Source organism: Marmota monax, unplaced genomic scaffold, assembly GCF_021218885.2.
Source record: "Marmota monax isolate L192 unplaced genomic scaffold, Marmota_monax_Labrador192_F-V1.1 WCK01_AAM20220418_F8-fsc00014, whole genome shotgun sequence".
Taxonomy (NCBI): Eukaryota; Metazoa; Chordata; class Mammalia; order Rodentia; family Sciuridae; genus Marmota; species Marmota monax.
Genome location: NW_026695222.1, coordinates 33903814 through 33926888, shown reverse-complemented (window position 1 = coordinate 33926888; position 23075 = coordinate 33903814). Strand labels below are relative to the sequence as shown.

Genomic DNA, 23075 nt, shown 5'->3' with positions numbered 1-23075 from the left:
GGACAACATGGTTCCCAAATTCTTTGTACCCTCCTTTGAAATCAAAGTGGGCTTGTGGCTGCTTCGCCCAGTGGGTGGCCGAGTAGCACCGTGTGACTACTGAGGCTAGGACACTGGGACACTGGCATCCTCAGACTCCATGCTGTGAGGAAGCCAGGCTAACAGAGGCCACCTAGATGGCTCCAGGGGGTGGTCCTGAGATTGGAATTTAGAGATTCAAAGAGATGGCTGAGTCTCCAAAGAGAAATGTCTATAAATTCCTGGAATACAGAACGGACAGCTAGGAGCCACCCGCATCCTGGGGCAAGTCCTCGCCTGAGGCTTGCAGGTTGCCAAAAGACAGCAAAACTGCAAGATGACTGCAAGCCATCCGCAGGAGCCCTCCTTCAGGGAGCGTGTACGTTGAGGCTTTGGTACTGAGAGACGGCCCAGCCTCCTTATAATAGTAGGAGATTTAATGAGACACAGGAGAGACGCCGAGGTAGGAAGGAACAAGATTAGAACACGTGAGGGCCCTGCGCAAGGCCGGGGACCAGCCCTGAACCGCCCTGGCTCAGCCCTTCCTTCAATGTCCCCCAGTCCCACCACAAGACTGGATATGTCTGCACAGATGATGGTGGGGCTGATCTGCCCCTGTTAAGGCTTGGAGGCGGCCAGAATCTCTCCTGGGACCTGTGAGCAGTTAATTGTCAGGAGCTGAGCTATCAGCCGGGATCATAGTGACTTTTATTTCACGTGATCTTGGCAGACTTTGCTTAAAAACTCTTCTGACTGGTGTTCTGAGTTGTAAACCTCTTACTATAAAAACCCATTCATTCACTTGGGCTCTCCTGTGGAGAAAGAGTCTCTATGATCCACATTCCCTTTACAAAGCCACTTTTTTGAACTGTCGTTAGGTAGACAACTTCAGAACCCAAGTTGATTTCCCCAGGTGAGTGACGTGGTTAGAATTCAGGGTTGCCAGGTGAATAAAGGGGGCCTAGTTAAATGTGAATTTCAGAGCAGCAACACCAGACCCACTTTTGCTACAGAATTGGTTGATGTTTCTCTGAGATTGACATTTGGCTGGGCATACTATTTGTTGTCGTCTGTGCTAACTCTGGTGGCCTTCCTGGAAGGACATCAGGCAGCTCTGGGAAGATGGATCAGAAGAGACAGATGGAAGCATAGACCCAGGAGGAGGGTCCAGGCTGGGATTCTGTGGCAGGGGGTGGGGCTGCTCTGGATTTTAGTAGGGGGGAGTGGAGGAGGGCATGCTGTAGGGGTGGCTGGGCTAGAGGAAGGGGCAGAACCAGCACTTGAAGAGCTGCTTTGTAACTGGGTTATACTTGGACAGCTTGATTACTGGTTCTCTCTCTCTCTCTCTCTCTCTCTCTCTCTCTCTCTCTCTCTCTCCCTCTCTCTCTCTCTCTCTCTCTCTATATATATATATATATATATATATATATAATATTTAGTTGTAGGTGGACACAGTACCTTTATTTTATTTTTATGTGGTGCTGAGGATGGAACCCAGTGCCTCATGCGTGCCAGGTGAGCGCTCTGCCACTGAGCCCCAGCCCCTCTATCTTCTTTTTTCTTTCTTTATAACCATCTATATCTCCCTCCCAGCCTTCCTTCATAAAATCCCCACTCTGCCTTATCTTAATTGATTGCTCTTAGCATCAACTGATACACTGCCTGCTTTTTACATTATTAATTAATTTTGGTACTGGGAATTGAGCCCAGGGGCATTCCACCACTGAGCTACATTCCCAGCCCTTTTTGCTTTTATTTTGTTGAGATCTGCTCTCACTAAGTTGTCCAGGCTGGCCTTGAACTCGAAATCCTCCTGCCCCAGTCCCCCTAGTCACTGGGATTACAGGTGTGGGTCACAGTGCTCAGCTCCTACACATCCATAAAGAACACCAGATGTTAAAGTAGTACATTTTCCAAACAAGACTTAAAGAAGCAAAATCCTAGTCACATTTTGATATCTTTTTAGATACATTGTGTCTCTAAAGAGAAATGTCTATAAACTCCTGGAACACAGAACAGACAGCTAGGAGCTGTCTGTTTTAAAAAGTCTTTATTAAAATATAATTGACCTACAATAAACTGTACATATTTGAAGGATTTGGCAGATTTTCACCTACGTATACACTTGTGAAGCCATTATCATCACATCAAGATAAAGCACTTAACCATTATCTAACACACTATATATCTTTCTTGTTTATTGTGTTTTTCTTGCTAAAATGAGCCTCTGTTTGTGGAAGGTTTTTAAAACTCCCTTTATTTTCTCCAGTAGCCCCAGCACTCTGGTTCAGGATAGACATCTGGAATGATGCCTAGACCGCAGTGTCGCTTTGTAATAATCATTGGAGGATTTGAGTCCTCCTCTCGTCCACCCAGGCAGTCAGCTTGCCAGACTTCCTGGGTTTTGCCCCCAACATGTACTCTTACCAAGAACATGCACTGGGGCTGTGGATCCCGAATCTGGGAGCTCACACAGGCGTTGTAAATGCAGTGAGTGGGCATAAGGCAAAGTGGGGCGGCGGGGACTGTGGCACACTGAAGAATATGGAGCCCGCACAGTCAGCAAGCTACAGATGGCTGCCTGTTCTGTCCAGAAAGTTTTATGGGACCCCAATCACACCCATTTAGTTACATTTTGTCCACCAGTTGCTTCTGCCTAGACAGTGGGGTTGGGCAGTTGTCCCAGGGAGGATGGTATGGTCAGCAAAGCCTGAAATGGCTGCTATCTAGACCTCAGCCGAAAAAGTTTGGCAATCACTGGTGAGCCTCACGGGACTCGGGGACACAGCCCAGCAGGGCATGGCCAGGTAGGGATGTGGGGCCAGGGCTAACGTGGGAAAGTGAGCTTTCCTGATTTTTTTTTTTAATGAAGGCAAGTAATATGATATTTTTCTAAAAAAACAAGAAGGTTGGCAAAATTATCTTACAAACTGGATACAACTCAGAAGCCATTTGTGTCTGTATCAAACTAGGGGCACTGGACGCAGGCAACCTCAGCAAAGGTTCCCGTGTGTCCCAAGCACTTCCCAGAAGTGGCAGAGCCTGGGAACCTGAAGGGGTCATTGGAAAGAGGTGATGATGTGCCAGACAGCTTCCATTTGTCTCCCTCTATTTGTAGTAGTCAGCTCTGGTTAAAAAATAGCCACATAATAAACAACAACCATCAGGGACACATAACAATATTTACCTATTTCCCAAGGTCTGCAGGGGCCTCTGGTGTGTCTAAGGCTCCTCTGTCTGACATGTCTCTCGCCCTGGAGTGAAGATGCTCAGAGCAGTGAGCCCCAGAGACTCAACTCAAAGTGACTTAAGCAAAAAAGAAATGCATTGGATCCCAGGTGTTAAGGCATGGAGGTGTCCAGACTCAAATGGGCTCAGAAGTCTTGTTCTGTTTCCTCCATGCAGGGTTCCCACTCAGACAAGGTGGCTGGGAAGCCTCCGCTCAAATTCTCACAGTTTTCTTTCTTAAATATAAAGTTTCTCTTTCCAGAGGGAGCTCCCCAGAGGCTCAAAACCGAGCCTCCCTGGCTGGGCCTGGGATGCTGCAGCTTCTGTGAGCCAGGGCCCAGTGGGCAGCTGCTAGGGAACTGAGCAGCCAGACCCCACCCCGGGAGGGCATTGTCCATTCCTACATGCAACCGTCAACTCTGTGCGCCTCTGCAGAGTGCCTACTGTATGCTAGGGGCTCCTCCAGGTCTAGAGACTAGAAAAACCAAGGAAATGGGTTCTCCCCAGAACCTCAGAAAGGAAGGCAGCCTGGCTGACCCCTCCACTTCCCCAGTGAGACCCGCTGGAGACTTCTGATCGCCAGAACTATGAGAAAGCCACCAGTGTTCCCTCCACGCGGACCAACAGGCCTCAGCTCAAACAGCCCCTCCTTCAGCTGAATCTCGGGTGCCGTGGCCATGGCCGTCCGTCTTCAACTCTGCGCAGCCTCCATCGGAGCTGTGTCTCTCTGGCGTGTTCAGTTCTTTCCCGTGGGTCCCTAGAATGCAAGCTCCTTAAGAACAAACGATGGCCTACGGGGTTCACCAGCCCACCCCAAGCCTCGTGGGCCGGGCACGGGGTGATGGGTGTCCCACCTCAGTGTGGGATGACTGGTGGCGTCCCACGTGGTGTGTGAGGGTCGGGGTCAGTGCAGGCGCCGTCAGGGGTGGACGGCAGTACCCGGGGATCTCCTGTTGGCGGAGAAAGCCCGGCAAGACGCTGCCAGGAGGGTCTTCCCCCGGGGAGGACTCAGCATGGGGTCCCAGGGAGGCCAGCGGGGCGGTCCCCAGCCTGGCCCTGTAGGCGGGGGCGGTCCCAAGCTCCCCTCCGTCCCGCCTCCAGGCTGGGGGACCTGGGCCGGGCGACGTGGCGGTGGCGCTGGGTGGGGAGAGGGCGGGACGCGGCCCAAAGCGGCCGGAAAGTTTGTTGCGCGGCGGCGGCGGCGCCGGGGACTTGGGTCCCGGGGTCACGCGCGCGGCCCCCAGCGTCCCCAGCTCGCCCGCCGAGTCCCGGTCGCCATGGGTAAGTCGCGATCAGGCTGCAGCGGGACACTGTGCACCTCGTCGCTGCGCCTACCTCCCCACCCCACGCACCCCCCTTCGGCCCTCCGGGTGGCCCCGACCCTCCCGGGGTCGTCCCCCCGGTGGCCGCCCGCTGGACAGCAGGCCGGTGGCTGGGGACTGCGCAGGGGCCTTGGCGCGCTTCCTCCCATCCTCCTTTCTTCTGAGGGAGGGGGAGTGGCTGGGGGTGCTCCTGCCTTGACACCGGCGCCCACAGCCGGGCACTCCTCCGACAGCCCTGGTCACCCAGGCAAGGGATGCGTCTCCGTTCTGAAGGAGAAAGTCATCGGTCAGTTCCCGGAGCACCCCTGTGCTGGACACTACTCCCGGTCTGGGGGTCCTGCCCTGACCTGGCTCAGTGGAGAGCAGAGGAGGAGAGCCCACAACAGGGCTGGGGCAGGCAGGGAATTTCTTTGTCGCTAAGGGGGCCTGATCGTACGGTCTCCTCTGTGTTCAGAAGGTTGGAAGGTCAGCCATCGTTGGCTTTTTAGTGAGCATGTACTGTGTGCCCAGGCATAGGGGCTGGCCATTCCCAGGGAACAAAATGGACAAAGCCCTCTCTCCTGGAGTGGACCTTTGGTTGAGGAGCTAGATAAATAAGATGCCATGGGCAGCAGAAAATGAGGCGTCCAGGGCTGGAGGCCTTGGAGCTGAGACCTTGGAGGAGGCCTGAGATTTGGAGGAAGAGCTTCCCTGTGGCAGGAACATCAAAGGCCCTGAGGCAGGAAAGGGCTGGTGTGGCTCAGGCCAGTGTGGCTGGAGTGCAGTGGACAGGAAGGGAAGGGGTGAGACGATGTCAGAGGGTGAGCAGGGCCAGTGCCCCATGGGCAAGTTGGGATTTTATTGCAGATGGCATGGGAAGCTGGAGGAGGGTTTTAAGCTGGGGCAGGGGGCATGACATGAATTCTCTCTTAAAATCACACTCTAAGTTGTTCAATGGAGGCTGAGGCTCTGAGGTCGGCAGGCATGATAGGTATTGTATCCTATGTAGATAGAGGAGGCTCAGAGAGGGGAGGTGCGTTGCCCAGGGTCACACAGCTATGGAGAAGAGAAGCTGGGGTAGAACCCCAGCAGCCTGGCTCCAGTTTGCACCCCTAACCATTGCACCACCCAGCCTCCTATGCACAGAGCAGGGGCACAGCGGGCAACCAGCCATAGCTCTGACTTCAGTGTCCATCTCTTCACATCCACTGCACACTGCCCCGGAGCCCAAGGCCCTCCCCAGGACACCTGCCCTGGCTCCGCCCCCTGGCTCCTGCCCTCCTGTCCCTCCTATTAATTCAGCAACTATTTACTGAGTGCCTGCGGTGGGCAGAGCCAGGCCTGGGTGGTAGAGGCCAGGGTGTGTCCAACCTAATCACCAGCCGCCTCCACCCTCCCCCGAGTTCCCAGCATGCTCTTTCTGCCGCAGGGTCCAGGGCGCGGGCTCTGTCTATGCACTGGAATTAGGACTGGGGTCCAGCCCCAGTGCTCTCAATTTGTCATGACCGAGGACAGTTTGTCACCTTCTCTGACCTTCACATGGTCCCTTATAAAATACTCTTATCAAAGGGCCGCCTGGGAAGGGGGCAGGGGTGTAGGGGAGAGGGTGAGCAGAAGGGGCTGTGAAACTCCTCCCTCTGCACAAAAGTGCCCGACAGCTGAGAGGGACAGGGAAGTGGAGCCCCTCAGGTAAGGCTGGAGCCGGCCTTGGGTGCAGGCTGGCCCTTCTGACTTCTGACCTCAGGCAAGGCACTGCCGCCCGGGGTCACCAGTTAGTCCACTCCTGGATAATTCAGAGGCACCCCTCATAAGGCTGGGGGAGGATTAAAGAAGGTCTTAAGCTTAGCACTCAGGGCAGCACCCGGTGCGGGGAACACCTCGGGTCAGCCTGGCTGCGGTGCTACCACGCTTCTTATCAGGCCTTGAGGGGGCTGGGTGAGGGACCTGCAGCCGGGTTACTCCAGGTGCTTCTAGAAAAATGCCAGCGCAAACGTGTGCTTTAAAAATTAGGAGTAACCTGTACACCTGCGCTGTCAATATGGTAACCACCAGCCACGTGGCTTGTTTTTAACAAGTAAGTTAATTAAAATAGAAAATGAATTCCTCCATTGCGTTAGCCACCTTTCATATACTCAGGGTCTGCATGGGGTTAGTCACCGCCCTGCCCCATAGACAGACAGAAGTTTCTCTCATTGGAGAAACTTCTAGTAGAAGTGCTGCTCTAAGAAGAATAGAAACGGAGCTGGGTATGGTGGCACACGCTTGTAATCCCAGCATCCCCACCACTGAGGATGCTGAGGCAGGAGGATTGCAAGTTTGAGGTCAGTCTCAGCAACTTGGCAAGATTCTGTCTCAAAATTAAACTCAAAAGGACTGAGGATGCGGCTCAGTGGTGAAGCGCCCCTGGGTTCAACCCCTGGTACCAAACAAAAAAACCCAAAGTGTCAGGAGCAGGTGCAAGCGTATCAGTAACTGTCCTAAGTGAGCAGGGGTTCACTCTTTTAAAGCAAAGACCTTTCTACTGAACTTGTACTTGAAAAATGTTCAACTCTATGCTGTTTTTACAAGAGACACATAAAGGATGAGCCCAGATCAAACGTGTTGGGAGACAGTGGTTGGAGACCGCAGGGACCCCTAAGGCAGGGCGCCCCCTCCATGTTAAATGTGGGTACCTGGGGAGCCTGTAGGGACAAGATCGGTCCAACCGCCGCTGCTGCTGGTGCCTCACCTGTTGACAGTGCCTTGGCCTCCCGGGTGCCTGCGTGCTGCTCCTGTGAAGTTCCTGCTGTAGTTTCTTAGTCACACTCCCCAGAGCCTCACCTGTTTTCTTAGCCGTGTCCAAACCAACTCAAAGTTTAATGATCAACTATTCAGATTTTTTCTTTTTTTGGGGGGCGGGGGGGTACCAGGGATTGAACTCAGGGGCACTGGACTACTGAGCCCCCTCCCCAGCCCTATTTTGTATTTTATTTAGAGGCAGGTCTCACTGAGTTGCTTAGGGGATTGCTTTTGCTGAGGTTGGCTTTGAACTCTTGATCCTCCTGTCTCGGCCTCCCAAACTGCTGGGATTACAGGCGTGCGCCACCACTCCCAGCTAACTATCCTGATTTTATTTCCTGTTTTATTACATCTGTTTTTATATTCATTAATTCCTCTTGTCCTTGGGTTCATTTCATTCTAATTTTTCTAACTGCTTCATTCACAGACTGAATTCATTTATTTTCGGTTATTTTGGAGGTTCTGATGAAAAGTTCTAGTTTCCGTAATTACCTCCCACAGTTTTTGTTATGTGGCCCTTTTATTCTCATTCAATTCCAAATAGGTCGTTATTTCCTCTTGATTTCATCTTTATGCTAAGTTGTTTTAGATGTGTATTTTTGATTTCCACATGTGCAATTGGGAGTGTGTGTTGCTGGTTGTTTTTCTTTTTCCTCTGGATGAGAAATGCATCATTTTAAAAGAGCTTTTCTGCCTGCTGTCATCCCAGCAGCTCTGGAGGCTGAGGCAGGAGGATCACAGCTTCAAGGCCAGCCTCAGCAACTTAGTGAGACCCTGTCTCTAAATAAAATAATTAAAAACCGGCTGGGGATGTGGCTTAGTGGTGAAGTGCCTCTGGGTTCAATCATCCCTGGTACCAAATCAAAAAAAGCTTGTCTGCCAAGCAGGAACCGCTGCCCGCCTTGCTTTTGGCCGCCTCCCCTTGCTCCACAGGGCAAGGGGGGATGAGCTCCAGGCCCCACAGGTGGCTTTCCAAGTGGGGCAGGGGCGTCTGGAGATGGGTGGAAGGAGCCGGTGGAACAGCGAGCCTGGTGGTCCTCCTGTGCAGCTGCCTGGGCACCCGGGGCTTTTCTCTTCCCAACTCTCCTAAGAGCTGGTGAGAAAGCATTTATTAACCCCGTAAGATGAGGACACGGAGGTCATGGGAGGCCATCTGCCCAAGGTCGCACAGAGCAAGCGGTGGAGCTCCCACTGCACCAGGCTCCCAGGCCCGGGGTCAGTCCGTGACGTTCACAGAGCGTTTCCACGTCCCTGTTGGATGCGTGTTCCCATGGGCTCTGGTCGCGGGCAGCGGGGCGTCCTGTTCCCGTTTTACACGTGAGCAAACTGACACTGAGCCCAGGGGGCACTTGGCTCCAGGCAGCTGGGGAGGGCAGAGTGAGGTGCCCACAGGGGCTGCGGCCGCCCTTAACAGCGCACAGATGCCAGGATCCCCCAGGCCGCCAGGGAGCCAGAGGCAGTGACGGAAGATGAGCCCGCCACGCGGGACAGAGCCCACCAGGCAGGACAGAGCCCGCCACAGGACAGACCCGCGCCCCGCGGCAGCCGGGCTCCTATCCGTGCCTGTCCAGCCCCGCGCGGGAGAGGAAGCACCTATCTCCCGGGGCTTCGGGGCATTTGCAGGATTTTTCTTCTTTTTGAGATTCTTGTCTTTTTCGTTTTTCATCTTTAACCAATGGTCCATTCAGACATAAATTCATTTAGGACTAAACGCTTCACAATTCAAAATAAAGAATTAGAGTCACCCCGCGGTTGAGGGGTCCCTAATGAGGGGCTGGCTGCCTCGCGCCCTCCTGATTTCTGGTGTTTTGAGTTGTTTGGTTTTGAGGTACCAGGGATTGAACCCAGGTGTCTACCACTGAGCCACATCCCAGCCCCTTTTTTAAAGGTTCTCTAAAGGAGCTCTACCAACTTCCCAGGCTGGCCTTGACTTGCCTTCTCCTGCCTCTGCCTCCCTAGTAGCTGGGATTACAGACGTGCAGCACCTCCTCCAGGCCCGCCGCTTCCTACATTCACTTACCACACCCTGAAAATTCTCTGCTTGAGCTGAGTGCCATGGCCCAAACCTGTCGTCCCAGCTCCACAGGAGGCTAGGGCAGGAGGATGGCAAGGTCGAGGCTGGCCTGGGCAACTTAGTAAGACTCTTGGGAAAAAAATCTCTATTTTACTTTAAAGGAGGAATTGTTAATCTACTAATTTTTAAAAGATGGACATTGAAGCAGATCTTTTATCAATGCATCCATGAACTCTCCGGAATTTCTTCCTAACATTTACTGCAGTGTCCTTTCCTCATTTCTATGTAAATTAAAACGACTTGGGAGGCCTACAGGTTCCTCAATAAAAAAAAAATGGAAAAGAAGAGGTGAATGGACCTTAGTGGCCACACCCCCTCAGGTAGCATCTGCACAGGACAGCAAGAGTAAAATTTAAAATAGGTCACCTCACTCCCAGCGCAAGCCACCAGAGACTACCATCCACCGAGAATGAAACCGTTCCTGTCCTGGTGACCCACAAGGCCCCACGTGGTCTGGCCCTGCCTGCTTCTCCCCTCATAGTGTCCCATCTCTCGCTCGCTGGGCTCGGGCCGCTCTGGCCTCCTTGCTGTTTAGCCCAGTGATCAAAGCCTTCATCTTCTAGCCATCTCAGCCCTGCCTCTTACTTGCTGTGTGACTGTAGGAAAGCTGCTTAGCCTCTCTGCACCCTGGAGGAGGATGCTCATGGTACACTGTGAGACTAATGTGTATACAGCTCTTGAAACAGGGGCTGGCATTTAGCCAATGTCATAGGTAAGTTCCAGCTGTGAATATTCATAATTGCTCAAACACACCTCGAGCCCTTCCGACCTGTGTCCCCTCGGTCTGGTCTGCTGTTTGCCACACTTTCCCCATGGCCTTCGCCCCCACTTTATCTGGATCTCTGCTCAAATGTCCCCTCCCCAGAGGGGCCTGAGCTGACCCTATTTGAATTGATACTCCTCTCTCACTCCCAAACCCGTGTCCCTGCTTTGTCCGTGACATTTATCAACACCTGAGGTTACATTATGAACTTATTTATCTTGTGCCTGTTTCTACTAACACCTCGGTCCCTGGAGACTCCGCTGATTGCCAGCCTCAAGGACAGGGCCTGGCATGTGGCAGATGCCAGATAAATAAATGTGGATGGATGGACGGGCAGACGGGTTGTGGGTGGGTATGTGAGGAGAGGGAATAGGGGAGGGGCGGATGATGGGTGGATCTGTGGGCAGGTGCCTGGGCGAGTGGGGGGTAGACACTGGATGAGTGGACAGATGGCTGGGCGGGGGGTGGATGGAGGGCTGGCGGCCCCAGGGGAGGTTGGACTCGGGTGCTTTGGCGAGACACCTCTGAACCCTCCTTTCACTTTTGCCTTCCAGGCCGGGCCCCGCCTGCGCTGCCCCTGTGTGCCTCTGTGTCCTTGCTGGGTGGCCTGACCTTTGGCTATGAGCTGGCGGTCATATCGGGTGCGCTGCTGCCCCTGCAGCTTGACTTTGGGCTCAGCTGCTCAGAGCAGGAGCTCCTGGTGGGCAGCCTGATGCTGGGCGCTCTGCTGGCCTCCCTGGTGGGGGGCCTCCCCATTGACCGCTACGGCAGGAAACGAGCCATCCTGGGGAGCAACCTGGTGCTGCTGGCCGGCAGCCTGAGCCTGGGCCTGGCGCGCTCCCTGCCCTGGCTGGTGCTGGGCCGCTCGGCCGCCGGCTTTGCCATCTCGCTGTCCTCCATGGCCTGCTGCATCTACGTGTCGGAGCTGGTGGGGCCGCGGCAGAGGGGAGTGCTGGTGGCTCTCTACGAGGTGGGCATCACCGTGGGCATCCTGTTGTCTTACGCCCTCAACTACGCCCTGGCCAGTGCGCCCCGGGGCTGGAGGCACATGTTTGGCTGGGCCGTGGCGCCCGCTGTCCTGCAGAGCCTGGGCCTCCTCCTCCTCCCTGCTGGTGCAGACGACACTGCCGCTCACAGGGACCTCGTGCTGCTCCAGGGAGGTGAGGCCACCAAGCTGGGCCCCGAGAGGCCACGCTACACCTTCCTGGACCTCTTCAGGGCCCGGGGCAACATGCGAGGCCGGACCGCCGTGGGGCTGGGGCTGGTACTCCTGCAGCAGCTCACAGGGCAGCCCAACGTGCTCTGCTACGCCTCCACCGTCTTCCGCTCGGTCGGCTTCCGCGGGGGGTCCTCAGCTGTGCTGGCCTCCGTGGGGCTCGGCGCCATGAAGGTGGCGGCCACCTTGATGGCCGTGGGGCTGGTGGACCGTGTGGGCCGCAGGGCCCTGCTGCTTGCCGGCTGTGCCCTCATGGCCCTGTCGGTCAGTGGCCTGGGCCTTGTCAGCTTTGCTGTGCCCGTGGACTCTGGTCCAAGCTGCCTGGCCTTGCCCAATGCCACTCGGCAAGCTGGCCTCCCTGGAGGCTCTGACCTGCTACAGGACTCAGCTCCACCTCCAATGCCGAGAGCCGGCGGGGACCCACAGGAGCCCGCCTTGTCCGCCTCCAAGAAAGCCAAGACCCGTCCAGCAGGCAGAGATGTCCGCACCCCTGCCCCGCCTGCCCTGAGCACCTCCTCCCCGGTGACCCCTGGTCCCGCCCCACAGCAGGTGGTGCTGCGCTGGGCCGCCCTGGTCTGCATGATGGCCTTTGTGAGCGCCTTCTCCTTCGGATTTGGCCCAGGTAAGTGGAGGGTCTGTGCAGGTCAACCTGGAGCTGCCCAGCAGCCAGTGGGAGGCCCTGTCAGTCTCAGGGGCTCTGGAGGTGGGTGGCTCGAAGGGTCAGGGCCCCTCCCTGGCTTGCAGTTGTGCCTCCCACGGCCAGGGCCTAACTTTAGGTATATATATATATATATATATATATATATATATATATATATATATATATATATATATATATTTTTTTTTTTTTTTATTTTTATTTTTTTCAAAGGTTTTCCAACTAAAGTTCAGGGCTTGTAAAACCTGGCTCTGCCCCTAGATGGCGCAGGCAGCAGGGTTTACTTGACAGGAACGTAGTGAATGGGGTGGGAACCGATCATCCCAGTTCCCCCAGGACCTCGCCATCTCAGCACTGAAGGTCTTGTGTCCAGGAAACCCCTCGTCCTGGGCAAACAGACATCGCGGCCATCCTAACACGATTCTTGCAGTGGTGTGGGGTGTGCAGATGTGTGGGGTGCAGATGTGTGGGGTGCTTGGTATCCGGAGCCTGACGTCCATCCATGGGGGCTGCCTACTTGGCTGCTGGTGCCAGCCCCGGCCTCCGCCCAGAAGCCCTCCTGCTCTCCTGTCCTAGTGACCTGGCTGGTCCTCAGCGAGATCTACCCTGTGGAGGTCCGAGGGAGAGCCTTCGCCTTCTGCAACAGCTTCAACTGGGCCACCAACCTCCTCGTCAGCCTCTCCTTCCTCGATCTCATTGGTGAGTCCTCTGGCCTAATCCCTCCGCCCAGGGCCTTCTAGATGCAGGGACAGTGTCCACCAGACTGGGTCAAAGCGCCCACAGCTGTTGGTTGTAAGTGACAGAGAACCACCCAATGCAGCCCAGTTTATAAGCAAGAGGGAGACATTTGTCTTAAGTCGCCGAAAAGAAGCGGGAGAGCTGATCCCCAGATCCAATACTGTTGTCAGCTGTCCTTCCCTCCCTGTCGGCTCTGCCCGCCACCTGGGGGCTTCGTCCCAGGCAGGCCGCTGCTCGTGGTGCAGATGGCAGCCAGCAGGCCTCCTCGCTTGGCAGCCCAGGAAGGGAAAAGCCTTTCCTAGTGGCTCCTGCAGCTCCTGGGACCGACCCTCACTGGCTCAGCACGTCACGTGCCCATCCGGGGCCAGCCGCTGTGGCTGTTGGGGTGCCCAGCTCCTCACTGTGGGCCCACGGCAGGGATCTTAAAGCTCACTTTCCTACTCCCCGTGGCCAAAGGCTCAGCCAGCTTGTGGAGCCGTGGGACACCGTGGTGGCAGGAGCTACGCACGGTGACCGTCTCCCAGCCCAATCTCAGGGGACCTGGGCTCCCCCGCCTCTTCTCCAGCAGCTCTCTGTATGGAATGAGTGAGGACAGGAGGGGCGGGGGGGGGGGGTTTAAGGCATGTGACCTCCTATGACCATCCGTTTCACAGATGGGGACTGTGCTCCCAAGTCCACCTGGTCCTTAGAAGCTGGAGCCGCCCTCCTGACCCCTGCCCAGCGCCCCCCTCAGGAGAGCAGCTCCAGCCCTCAGGGAGGCCACTTGCGGGAGGCGTGGCTGTGGCTGGCGGAGGAGGAGATAGCACCCAAACATAATTTGTGCTCCCTCCTAGACAGAGTGCCGTCCTTCATGGCCTGCTTTCTCTGTCTGGGGCTGACCGGTGGCTCTCAGGGACTCCAGGTCGTCCCTATCCTGGTCACTGACCCTGGGACCCGCCCCCTCCCAGGCTCCAGGAGGAGAGGGGCGGAGTGCTGAGCCCTGCTGCAGGCAGGCATCCCGGTTCTGTGGGCAGCGCCTGAGTGAGTGGTCTCTCCCCGCATGCCATCCCCCCGCTGCGTTGTGGACGGCCAGCCTGCCTCTGAGACCACCAGTCAATTCTTGCTTTCAGGTGTTAACCTGATGGCCCCTTGGCCACTCTGCAAAGCCACCACCCACAGCCTGTGCTCGGGGTGAGCTGAGTCTCAGAGCTTCACCTGGACCCAGGTAGCCCAGGCCACAGGGCCAGGGCGCTGGGCTCCCTGCCCACTTCCACCCACCCTCTGTTGCCAGGTGCCATTGGCCTGTCCTGGACCTTCCTGTTCTACGGACTGACGGCTGTCCTCGGCCTGGGCTTCATCTACTTAGTTGTTCCTGAAACCAAAGGCCGGTCCTTGGCCGAGATAGACCAACAGTTCCAGAAGAGTCGGTACGAGGTGGGCGGGCAGGTCTGGGGAAAGGGCCCGGTGCAGGCAAAGCAAGCACCCTACCAACTGAGCTATGTCCCCGCCCAAAGAACAGTGGGATCTTCAGACCACGGGCTCTTAGAGTCGTGGAACCACCGAGAAACACACAATAGAACTGTGACCTTTAAACACTGCCAGTGGGCTTCATCCGTGCATCCAGCAGACACTGTGGGGTCCTCAGGGCTGCCGGGCAGTGTTAGGGGTCATGGCTGAGGCTAAGAAAGGCCAGAACCTGGACCCCTAGAGCTTGCGTCTAAGTGGGGGAGGGGACAGAAAGCAGTGAGCCAACAAAGGCACAATCAGTGTTTTAGCCGGCAATGTGTGACTAGAAGAGACTGGAACAGGGCATGTTCGCCATAGAGCCAGACTGGAGGAGAGTAGGACAGAGGAGGTAGGGGCTCTGGCTAGGTCTGAGTGGTAGGTCAGAGGGAAGACTTGTGTGAGGAGGCACGACTTCAGGTAGAAGGAGGAGGCTGCCATGTAAGATGAGGGAAGGAGCTTTCCAGCGGGAGGGAACAGCAAGTGCAAAGGCCCTGAGGTGGGAGCATGTCTGGCCTATGCCAGAACCAGGAAGCCAGTGTGGCTGGAGCAGAGGGAGGGAGGGAGGACAAGCGAAGACTAGATCAGCCAGCCGGGAGGAGCCAGGTGTAGGAAGGTCTTTAGGACATAAAGGAGAGTTCAGAACCTTAGCGCCATCTTAGGCTGTTCAGTTAAAGAAGGGTAGACATGGAGCGGTGGGAGGCCCCGGGAACTGCAGTCCTAAGCTTGCCGGGCACGCCTCCCTGCTCCCTCTGTGGCGCAGGGCTGTAGTCGCCAGTTGCTGATGCCCATGCTATTTCTGGGAGGCCCTGGAAGATGTTTAAAACCATTCTGAGTTAGAGCCAGCTTCTTTAACTGCCTGCCAAGCCCCATCCTAGTCGGGCTCCTGAAACCGGGAATATGCAGGACGAGTGACCGACCCTGTCCCCAGCCCAGAGTGCTCTCTGCCAGCTGCCCATCAGTCCCTGTGGCGTGTGTGTGTGTGTGTGTGTGTGTGTGTGTGGTGTGTGTGTGTGTGGGGGGGGGTTCAGGACAGGGGTGACGTCTGTGCTCCATGAGGTCATCCAGGGCCCAGGCTCTGCCATCCCTTCAGCCTCACCTTTCTGGCCCCAGCACCTTCCCGTAGGAGGGGTGGGGGGAGGAGAGCACCGTCCTCAAGGGAGGGAACTCCTCCACACCTGAGCGGCCATAGAGAAGCCCAGCCAAACCCAAGGGTTCCCTTAGGAGAGCGCTGCACAAAATTTCTGCCAAAGTGGTTTTCTCGGGAGAAGATTCCAGACTCATCTTCCAGAACGAAGAAGGGAAGGGAGGCGGCAGACGGGCGGGTGGAAGAGCTCTGGGGTGAGGCAGGGTGTGGCTGCAGCTGAGAAGGTCAGGCTGGATGGGGGGCTCAGGGACACCTGGGGCCAGCCCTTAAGGACAGGCTGGGGCTGCCACAATCGTGGGGCAGGCAGCGAGTTAGGGATGTTGGCAGGGCTCAGAAGGGGGGTGTGTGCTTCACCACCCCAGTCGAGGGCCCAGTTCAGAGGTCCCTGATATCGGAGCCACAGAGAGGGAGAGACCCCCCCCTGGGAGCACGGGGGCCGGGGCAGCTCAGGAACTAAAGGGAGGCTAGGCACCGGCTGCGTGTAGCCCTCCGCTGCCTCTCAAGACTCCCATTCCCAGGAGAAATTGTGACTGGCCGAGCCTGCATGTGTCCACCCCCAGCCTCCGACTCTGTCAGGATGGGGCCGGGCTCCTCGATGGGAGTCCTACAAGACCACCTGCAGCGAGGAGCCGTAGCTCCCCCAGGAACGAGGAGCCACATCCTCTTCTGGGGGGCTCCTTCTGTCCGGGGTCTCGGGCCTCAGATGTGCTTCTTGGAACTGGTGACCCTCGTTATGCAGGCTCAGAAGAGACCCCCTCTGTGCCCTGGGGCTCATCGGGAGGAGGAGCTGCATGAGGTGTTCCCCCGTTGCTCAGGGTCCCTTCATTCAGCTTTCAGCAAAACTTCCAAGTGCCCCCCGGGGAGCCAGGCTCCCGAGGAGACACAGGGACAGACCCAGGACCAGGACAAGACAAGTCTCTGTACTTGGAGGGCAGGTCACATTTTATTGGAAAGGAGAGAAAGTGGCTGTAAGCCGGAGGCGCACACAGAGAGGGTCATTTCCGAGCAGTGTTGGGGCCTGAAGAGGTCAAGGCAGCTCAGCCACCAGCAGGCGCCGCTGATGGGGGACGGCGCGAGCGCGGGTGTCCTGGCTCTGTCCCTGGTGCAGGTGCGTCGTGAGTGCTCCGTGATGTTCTGGGGTATCCCTTGCCCTCACTGCTCTTCCCAGGGCCTGGGGCAGCCCAGGGCACTTCACGGGTCATCAGCAGGGGAGGGACAGGGTCGGGCTCTGCGTTTGGAAAGGCCACTCTGGCTGCGATGGAGCAGGGTGGACACAGGCCACCTGGAGGGAGCTGTTGGGGGTCCAGGGGAGAGAAGTGGAAATGCAGGCGGAGGCAGGGGATGGGAAGACCCCAGGCTGCCACCTTTGACCCTCTCCTCTCTCTCTGACAGGCTCACCCTGTGCTTTGGCCACAGACAGAGCTTGGCTGGTGTCCAGTACAGCCGCCTGGATGTCCCTGTGGCCTCCTGAGGAGTCCCCTGCCTGGACATGCTGAGGCGTTGATGTCAGAGACCGTCTCCGCTTCCTGCCTGCTGGGCCCCAGAGCACAGGCTCCAGGTGTCCTTGAGAGCCACCCCTGCCCCAGAGGAGGCCATGTCTGCTGGGGGGAGACAGATGAAAGTCTGAGAACCCCAAACTGCTCGTTTTGAGTGTAGCACCTGGAGGGCCTCAGTTTCCCCTCCGACTCGGCCCACGTCTACACTATTTGCCATGAGGGTGTTTTGGGAGTCTGGTTGCGCTCTGGGCCTTCTCAGATGATCTCTAGGCTGCAGATCCTGGTGGAAGTGTTTCCTGGAATCGCCCCTAAGTCCCGTTGAGGAGACCCCAATCTCTGCTCTCTTCCCATCTGCCTGGGAGCCGGGGGAGGGGACGCTGCCCCTGGGCGCCCATGTCTCCGCCCCACTGGCCCTAGATATTCATCATTCACCCACAACTCTGCCTACTTTACAGGAGGCCTGAGTCTTGTCCTGGTCCTGGTTCTAGTGACACTATCACGACCGTGGGCCTCAGTTTCCCCACACGTGCAATGGGAGGCCTGGACCCGTTGATTTAAAATGTCTCCTGACCCCAGTGGGCTGGGTTCTAAGAGCCCATCAGACTCGAAGCCTGGGCTCTGCCCTCAATTAGCTGGGGTTCTGGGGAACGTGGGTTCCAGTCAGCAGACGGTAGACAGGGTTCCACAGCTGTGCACCCCGAAATCCAAGAGCCAGCCTGGGGCCATTCCAGGGTGGTGCAGGAGGGGCTCCAGAAGGACAGGGTGGGGGCCCACAGACCTGGATGTCAGTGGGTGTGGCCTCTGCTTGGGCAGCTGTTGACCTTAAGTAACAACTCCCTCAAGCCTCGTTTCCTCGTCTGTGAAATGGGGCAGTTGTGCCCCTGGGGGTATATTTAACCCGGTCCCCCTGAGAAGGATCTCCAGTGGGTCCCATTCATCTAACCCGGCCTGGGGAACTTCTGTGCGCCAGGGCCCCCCTTGGGCACGTTGTCAAGGGCCAGGTTTCAGGGGCAGGTCGGATGAGATGAGCAGGTAGCCGGGGCCAGAGGTCACTTAGGGAGGGACTGACTGGACAGAGCTCCCAGATCTGGGGGGCAGGGCACGAAGGAGACCAGAGGTGCGGGTCTCCACACTGTGCATGGGTGCACACACCCCACCAGTTGTCCTTTCTTCTCTGTTTCTAGATGTTTCCCTCAGATTCAGTGCTGAGCCACATCTGGTTTGTTCACTTTTAACAACATTTTGTTAAATTGTCAAAGAGTTTTTCAAACTGGTCATTTGTAAAAATAAAACAAATGAGAAAATATTGTGTTATTAAAAATGATGATTGAAATTATTTGAACTTATAAGCAAACCATATTAAAAAGCAAAGTCACTGATATTCAAAACTCATCACCTCCTGATTACTTGGCTACGTGTTACTGTTAACATGTCTGATAGGGATGGAGGGGAGGGAGGAGGGCAGAGGCTGAGGGAGAGGCTGAGGGAGAGGTAGAGGGGAGATTCTTCCTGGTTCTGCGTTGCTCCTGTCCCCTCGGGTGCTCATGCTGGCCCTGGGCGCGGATCTGCATCCCAGGTCAGGGTGGGATTCAGCGTTTTGTGGATTTTTCGGAGCTGAGAGCCGCGGGGCCACCTTTGCACATCTGGTGCTGTGTGCCGAGGATGCTCTTCCTCGGATCTCTCCACGGCTCACGCTGGTCCTTCATGCACATCCTGCTGAGATGCACCTCTTCAAGGAGGCTGCCCCGCCACCCTGGCTTCTCCTGCTGAAATGTATGAGAGGCCTGCCTCTGGCCCGCCCATCTCTCAGGGCCCTTCCTCTTTTCTCGTCCCCATCACTAGCGGCCCTGTCCACCACCTGTCTCCTCCTCCTTCCCTCCTCCGTGCGTCCCTCTGTCTGTCCTTACTCCCTTTTATCCTCTCCCTCCTTTTTCCTTGCTAATGTCACCAGAATGTCAGCTCCCTGAGGAAAGGGACCTCATCTTGTCACTGCTTTGTCCCCAGGGTCTAGAACTGCCTGGGTGTAACATGCATCTGAGGGGAAAATAAATCAAGATCATTGGCTTTAAAATACACGAAGTGGAAAGTAAGTCTAAGAACGAACAAACAAAAAGCAGCCCGTGTGCCGTGTGTAATCTATGTAGCACGATTTGGCAAATAACCGGAAGGTTCTAGGCGATGCGCCCACGTTACAGAAGGGCTGTGTGAGACCAGGGCTTAGCAGTGATCCTGGGGCTGCCGGGAGGAGGAGGGCTTCCCAGCACAGCCCTGCAGCGGGGGACACCACCCCTCTCTCCTGGTAGGTCTCGACCCCAGGAGGCTGAGCTTGGCTGAGGGAGGAAGGACGAGGAGACAGTGGGGTGCAGTGACGGAGAGGGACAGCCAGCAGGGTTTGCTCCGACGGGATCTGGCTTCCTGCTCTCAGGGGCTGGCTGCTGTCGCCAGCTGTTCACTGCTGTGAGGAAAATCCCACCAGGAACATCTTAGAGGAGAAGACGTTCATTTGGGGCTCACAGTTTCAGGGGTTCCGTCCACAGTGTGCGACTCCATGGCTCCGGGCCCAAGTGAGGCCGGGCGTCGTGGTGGAAGGGCCCGGAGCAGCTCTGCTCCCCTCCGCTGGCCAGGAAGCAGGGAGCCAGAGGGGCCCAGGGGAGACGCAGCCTTCCAGGGCAGGTCCCGGTGACCCATCCCCTCCTGCCATCCAGCTGCCATCCAGGTAGCCCACCCAACTAGGATGGAGTGACCAGGCCACAGCGCTCCTAACCGGACGTCCCTGCACTAACACGGGACCTTCCTGGGACACCTCAGGTCCAAATCAGAACCCAGAAAGCAGTGATCACTTCGGACACAGGAAGACACCATTAGATCGACAGCGACCTTGTCTCATAGCTCTCTCTAAGCTTGGCCCTCAGACCTGAGCCTGTGGCCTGTGTGTCCAAAAGGGAGCCAGGAAGTGGGTTCAAACAAGGCCCGGCCCAGGGCTTTTCCTTTGAACCCAAGGACACGATGGGGTTGACATGGTTACACGGTGTTTGTGACCCTCCAGCCCTTCCCAGCACTGTCTGGGTCCCCTGCCGCTCACAGGTCAGCACAGCCTGGAGGTGAGATGCCAGGGAGATCATAGCACCAAGAGAGACAGAGGTGGCCTGGAACGTTGGAGCCCCATAGAGAGGGACATTGACAAGGGAGCCTGGCAGCCAGTGTCCTGGGAGGAAGAAGTGGATGGTGGCATTGGGAAGGGTGGCTTCCTCCAGGAGAGGAAACGGCGGTGTAGACATGGCTGCCACTTTTCTGCCCCTTCTGAAGGGCAGGGGAGAGGGGGGACCCGAGAGGGGACAGGAGGTGCAGCCAAAGCCTTGGCACCTGAGGTCATCAGCCCTGGGTGGGGTGTAGGTACGTGCCTGCGGTGCCCGGGAGGGAGCAGGGCAGAGGCAGTGGGTGACTCGCGCTCTCCTCTCCTGGCCCTCCTAGGCTGGCTGGACTTGGCAGCCTGGACCCCTCCTCCTCCACCCTGTCACAATCACTGCAAACGTGACTCTTTTTCAAGGTTTATCACAAACATGCACTTCCTGGTCAGCAGGCCCTGAGGTCTCCACGCCTGCTCCAGAGCTACCCAGGGCCACACGCCCCCACCTCCCTGAGACCCTGACCTCTAAACACCAAAGCCTGGCCACACCCCTCTGCCTGGACCTCTTCCTGCCTTGGCCTTCCTTTCTGTCCAGCCTGGACTCCACACCTCACCTTGCTGTCCCTCCCTCGCAAGCATCCTCCTGTGCCCTCGCAGCAGCGGTCCTGGTTAACTTACACACCTGCCTTCTCTGTTTGCACGTGGGCTGTGAATGGTGCCGAGGAAAGTCATTCAGCTTGGCAAACAAGTTTCACTTACAATCCACAGGCTCAAGCCTCACACTCGCCCACAGCTCTCCCGTGGCCCGTGGCCCTGCTCCCCGACTCAGCAATTTCACATTTTTGGGGGGGGGGGGGATGGAGGGTATCAGGGATTGAAATCAGGGGCACTCAATCACTGCTGAGCCACATTCCCAGCCCTGTTTTGTGTTTTATTTAGAGACAGGGGCTCACTGGGTTGCTTAGGGCCTCGCTAAGTTGCTGAGGCTGGCTTTGAACTCATGATCCTCCTGCCTCAGCCTCCCGAGAGGATGGGATCAATTTCACATCTTGTGAGAAATCTCCCCTGCCGCTTTTATCTCCCTCACTCTCTACCGTTGACCTTGCCTCTTACCTCACTGGATGAACAGAGGTTCTAAGAATAGGGACAGAGGCTGCCCCTATGATATCTGTAATCTCTTTTATGCATGGTAGTAGAATCCCCCATGTTTACCTGGGAACATGGCTGCCCAGGTGAAGTACTACATTTCCCAGGCTCCTTTGCAGCCAGGCATGGCCATGTGACCAAGTCCAGGCCAAGGTGGGTGCATGGAAGTTAATGTCTTGGACGTCTAGTGGAGCCCTGTGGCAGACAAGACTAGTTGTCCCCCCAAATCAACTTTCCCTTGTTTCCACTTAGTAATAGGAATCCCGTGATGTTGCTGGGTACGAGGCCAGCCAGCTAAAGATGACATTTCCCAGCTTCCCTTGCAGTAGAGGGGCCACGTGACTAGGTTCTAGCCAATGGGATGTGGGCAGGAGCACTCTGTTCCTCTTTTGGGTCACTCTGTAAAAGGAAGCCGGGTGCACTCCATGCCTGCAGGCCAGGAGGGTTGAGGCGGTTAGCTTCTGCCACCAGAAAAGGGGACCCAGAAGCCACAGATGGAAGGTGTCTGGGTCCAAGGATAACTTTGTGGATCACTTTATCTGATTGGCCCTGTTCACACACACTGCTACACTGTGACCTGAGTGACCTTCTACCTTCTTCCAGCCGCTAGGTTTTAGGTCCCTTCTGTCACAGCAAAGTGACCTGTGACTTAGCCTAATGCCCTGAGAAGGGATGGACATGCCCCCTCACACCCTCCATTCTGGCTGGTGGAAATGGGGGTGAGTCAGGGGCCATGTGAGCCCAGAGAGAAGGACAACTTCCCGGGGACCGTGGAACGCCAGCTCAGGATGTTCCTGCCGACTTCACGAGCAGAACCGCCGTCCTGGCCTGGAGCGTCGAAGAGAAGCACTTCTATCCTGCCGAAGCCACGGCTACTTCCCATCTGTCACTTGAACCTGAACTTAGTCTGGCCAACACAGAGGGCCTCCACCCAAAGTACAGCCATACCCTGGTCTCCACCAGCCCTCCCTCCTCTGGCCCACCATCTCCACTTGGGTTGTGGGGCTCCCGCTGCAGCCGTGGAGGGGGGCTGACCCTGCTCTCTCGAGGCTGGCTTAGTGCTGGGGAGAGTTCTCGCTTCCTCTGAACTGGACCATTGGCCACGAGAGTGGATTGCTACCGAGCACGGCCGGGGCCTGTGTTGTGTCTTCTGCACTCACCTGCTTGCTCTCCACGTTTCCACCATGTGATGATACAACAGGAGACCCTCCAGAGATGAGGCTGCCTCCTCTGGGACTTCCAGTCTCCACATCTAGAAGCTAAAAAACTTCTTTCCTCTATCAACAATCCAGTCTGTGGTATTTTGTTATAGCCCCAGAAAATGGACTTGGCAGAGAGGCCCCTTGGCAGAAGTGGGGCCAGCTGCTGAACATCACCGGACACAGTTCCCACTACACCATCCCAGCCTCGTGTGCGCCCACCTCTGCTTGCCCATGCCCACAGGTGGGGTCCATGCAGGACCGTCCCTCTGCTGCCTACTCTGCAGTGGGCTGCCTGCCCCGACGTTCACATGGGATGTGGGAGCCAGCCTGCTGACGAGGCACACAGCGGAGAGAAGGGCAGGGTACAGATGGGCTACACAGAGAGGAAGTGACGTGGCCAAGAGGAAGGGCCTAGGGTGGGCACAACTGTGCAGGCAGGAGGCCCCGTTTGAGTTCCTCCTCAGCTTCTTTGCTGGTTTTGTGAACTCAGGCCAGTGAATTCACCTCTCTGAGCCTCAGTTTCCCCATCTATACAATGGGGGCAGCAGAAGTCCCTATTTCTAAGGGCTGCAGGAGGACGTATTGAGAGCTGGGTGAGAAGCCACTGGGCTAGCTGAAAAGTGAGGCTCGGCCCAACTGTCCCCTAGAGGTGGGCAGGGCTTCCTGCCCCTCCCGAGGGCTGTCCCCGCTCCGGCTGGACC

At 56.6% G+C, this 23075-nt stretch overlaps 1 protein-coding gene and 1 long non-coding RNA gene across 5 annotated transcripts; one reads left to right on the top strand and one right to left on the bottom strand.

Annotated features, from left to right (window-relative positions):
* Positions 1-2024: 2024 nt before the first annotated feature.
* Positions 2025-4372, bottom strand: LOC124085534 (uncharacterized). The gene is made up of 2 exons (XR_006849456.2): positions 4101-4372; positions 2025-4003 (listed from the first exon to the last, which is right to left on the bottom strand). It is a non-coding gene; the product is annotated as an uncharacterized LOC124085534 (long non-coding RNA).
* Slc2a10 (solute carrier family 2 member 10) lies at positions 4245-18291 on the top strand. 4 transcript variants are annotated; one of them, XM_046433277.2, is made up of 6 exons: positions 4445-4527; positions 9963-10514; positions 10717-12000; positions 12613-12735; positions 14045-14187; positions 16796-18291. In XM_046433277.2, exons 2-6 carry the CDS (start codon positions 10478-10480, stop codon positions 17051-17053), a joined length of 1845 nt encoding a protein of 614 aa, XP_046289233.1. In that variant the 5' UTR covers positions 4445-4527; positions 9963-10477; the 3' UTR covers positions 17054-18291. The 4 variants fall into 4 exon arrangements, with proteins under 4 accessions (XP_046289231.1, XP_046289233.1, XP_046289232.1 ...); XM_046433275.2 differs by lacking the exon at positions 9963-10514 and having other exon boundaries at positions 4245-4527; positions 14045-14180; positions 16796-17023; XM_046433276.2 differs by lacking the exon at positions 4445-4527 and having other exon boundaries at positions 6175-10514.
* Positions 18292-23075: the final 4784 nt, after the last annotated feature.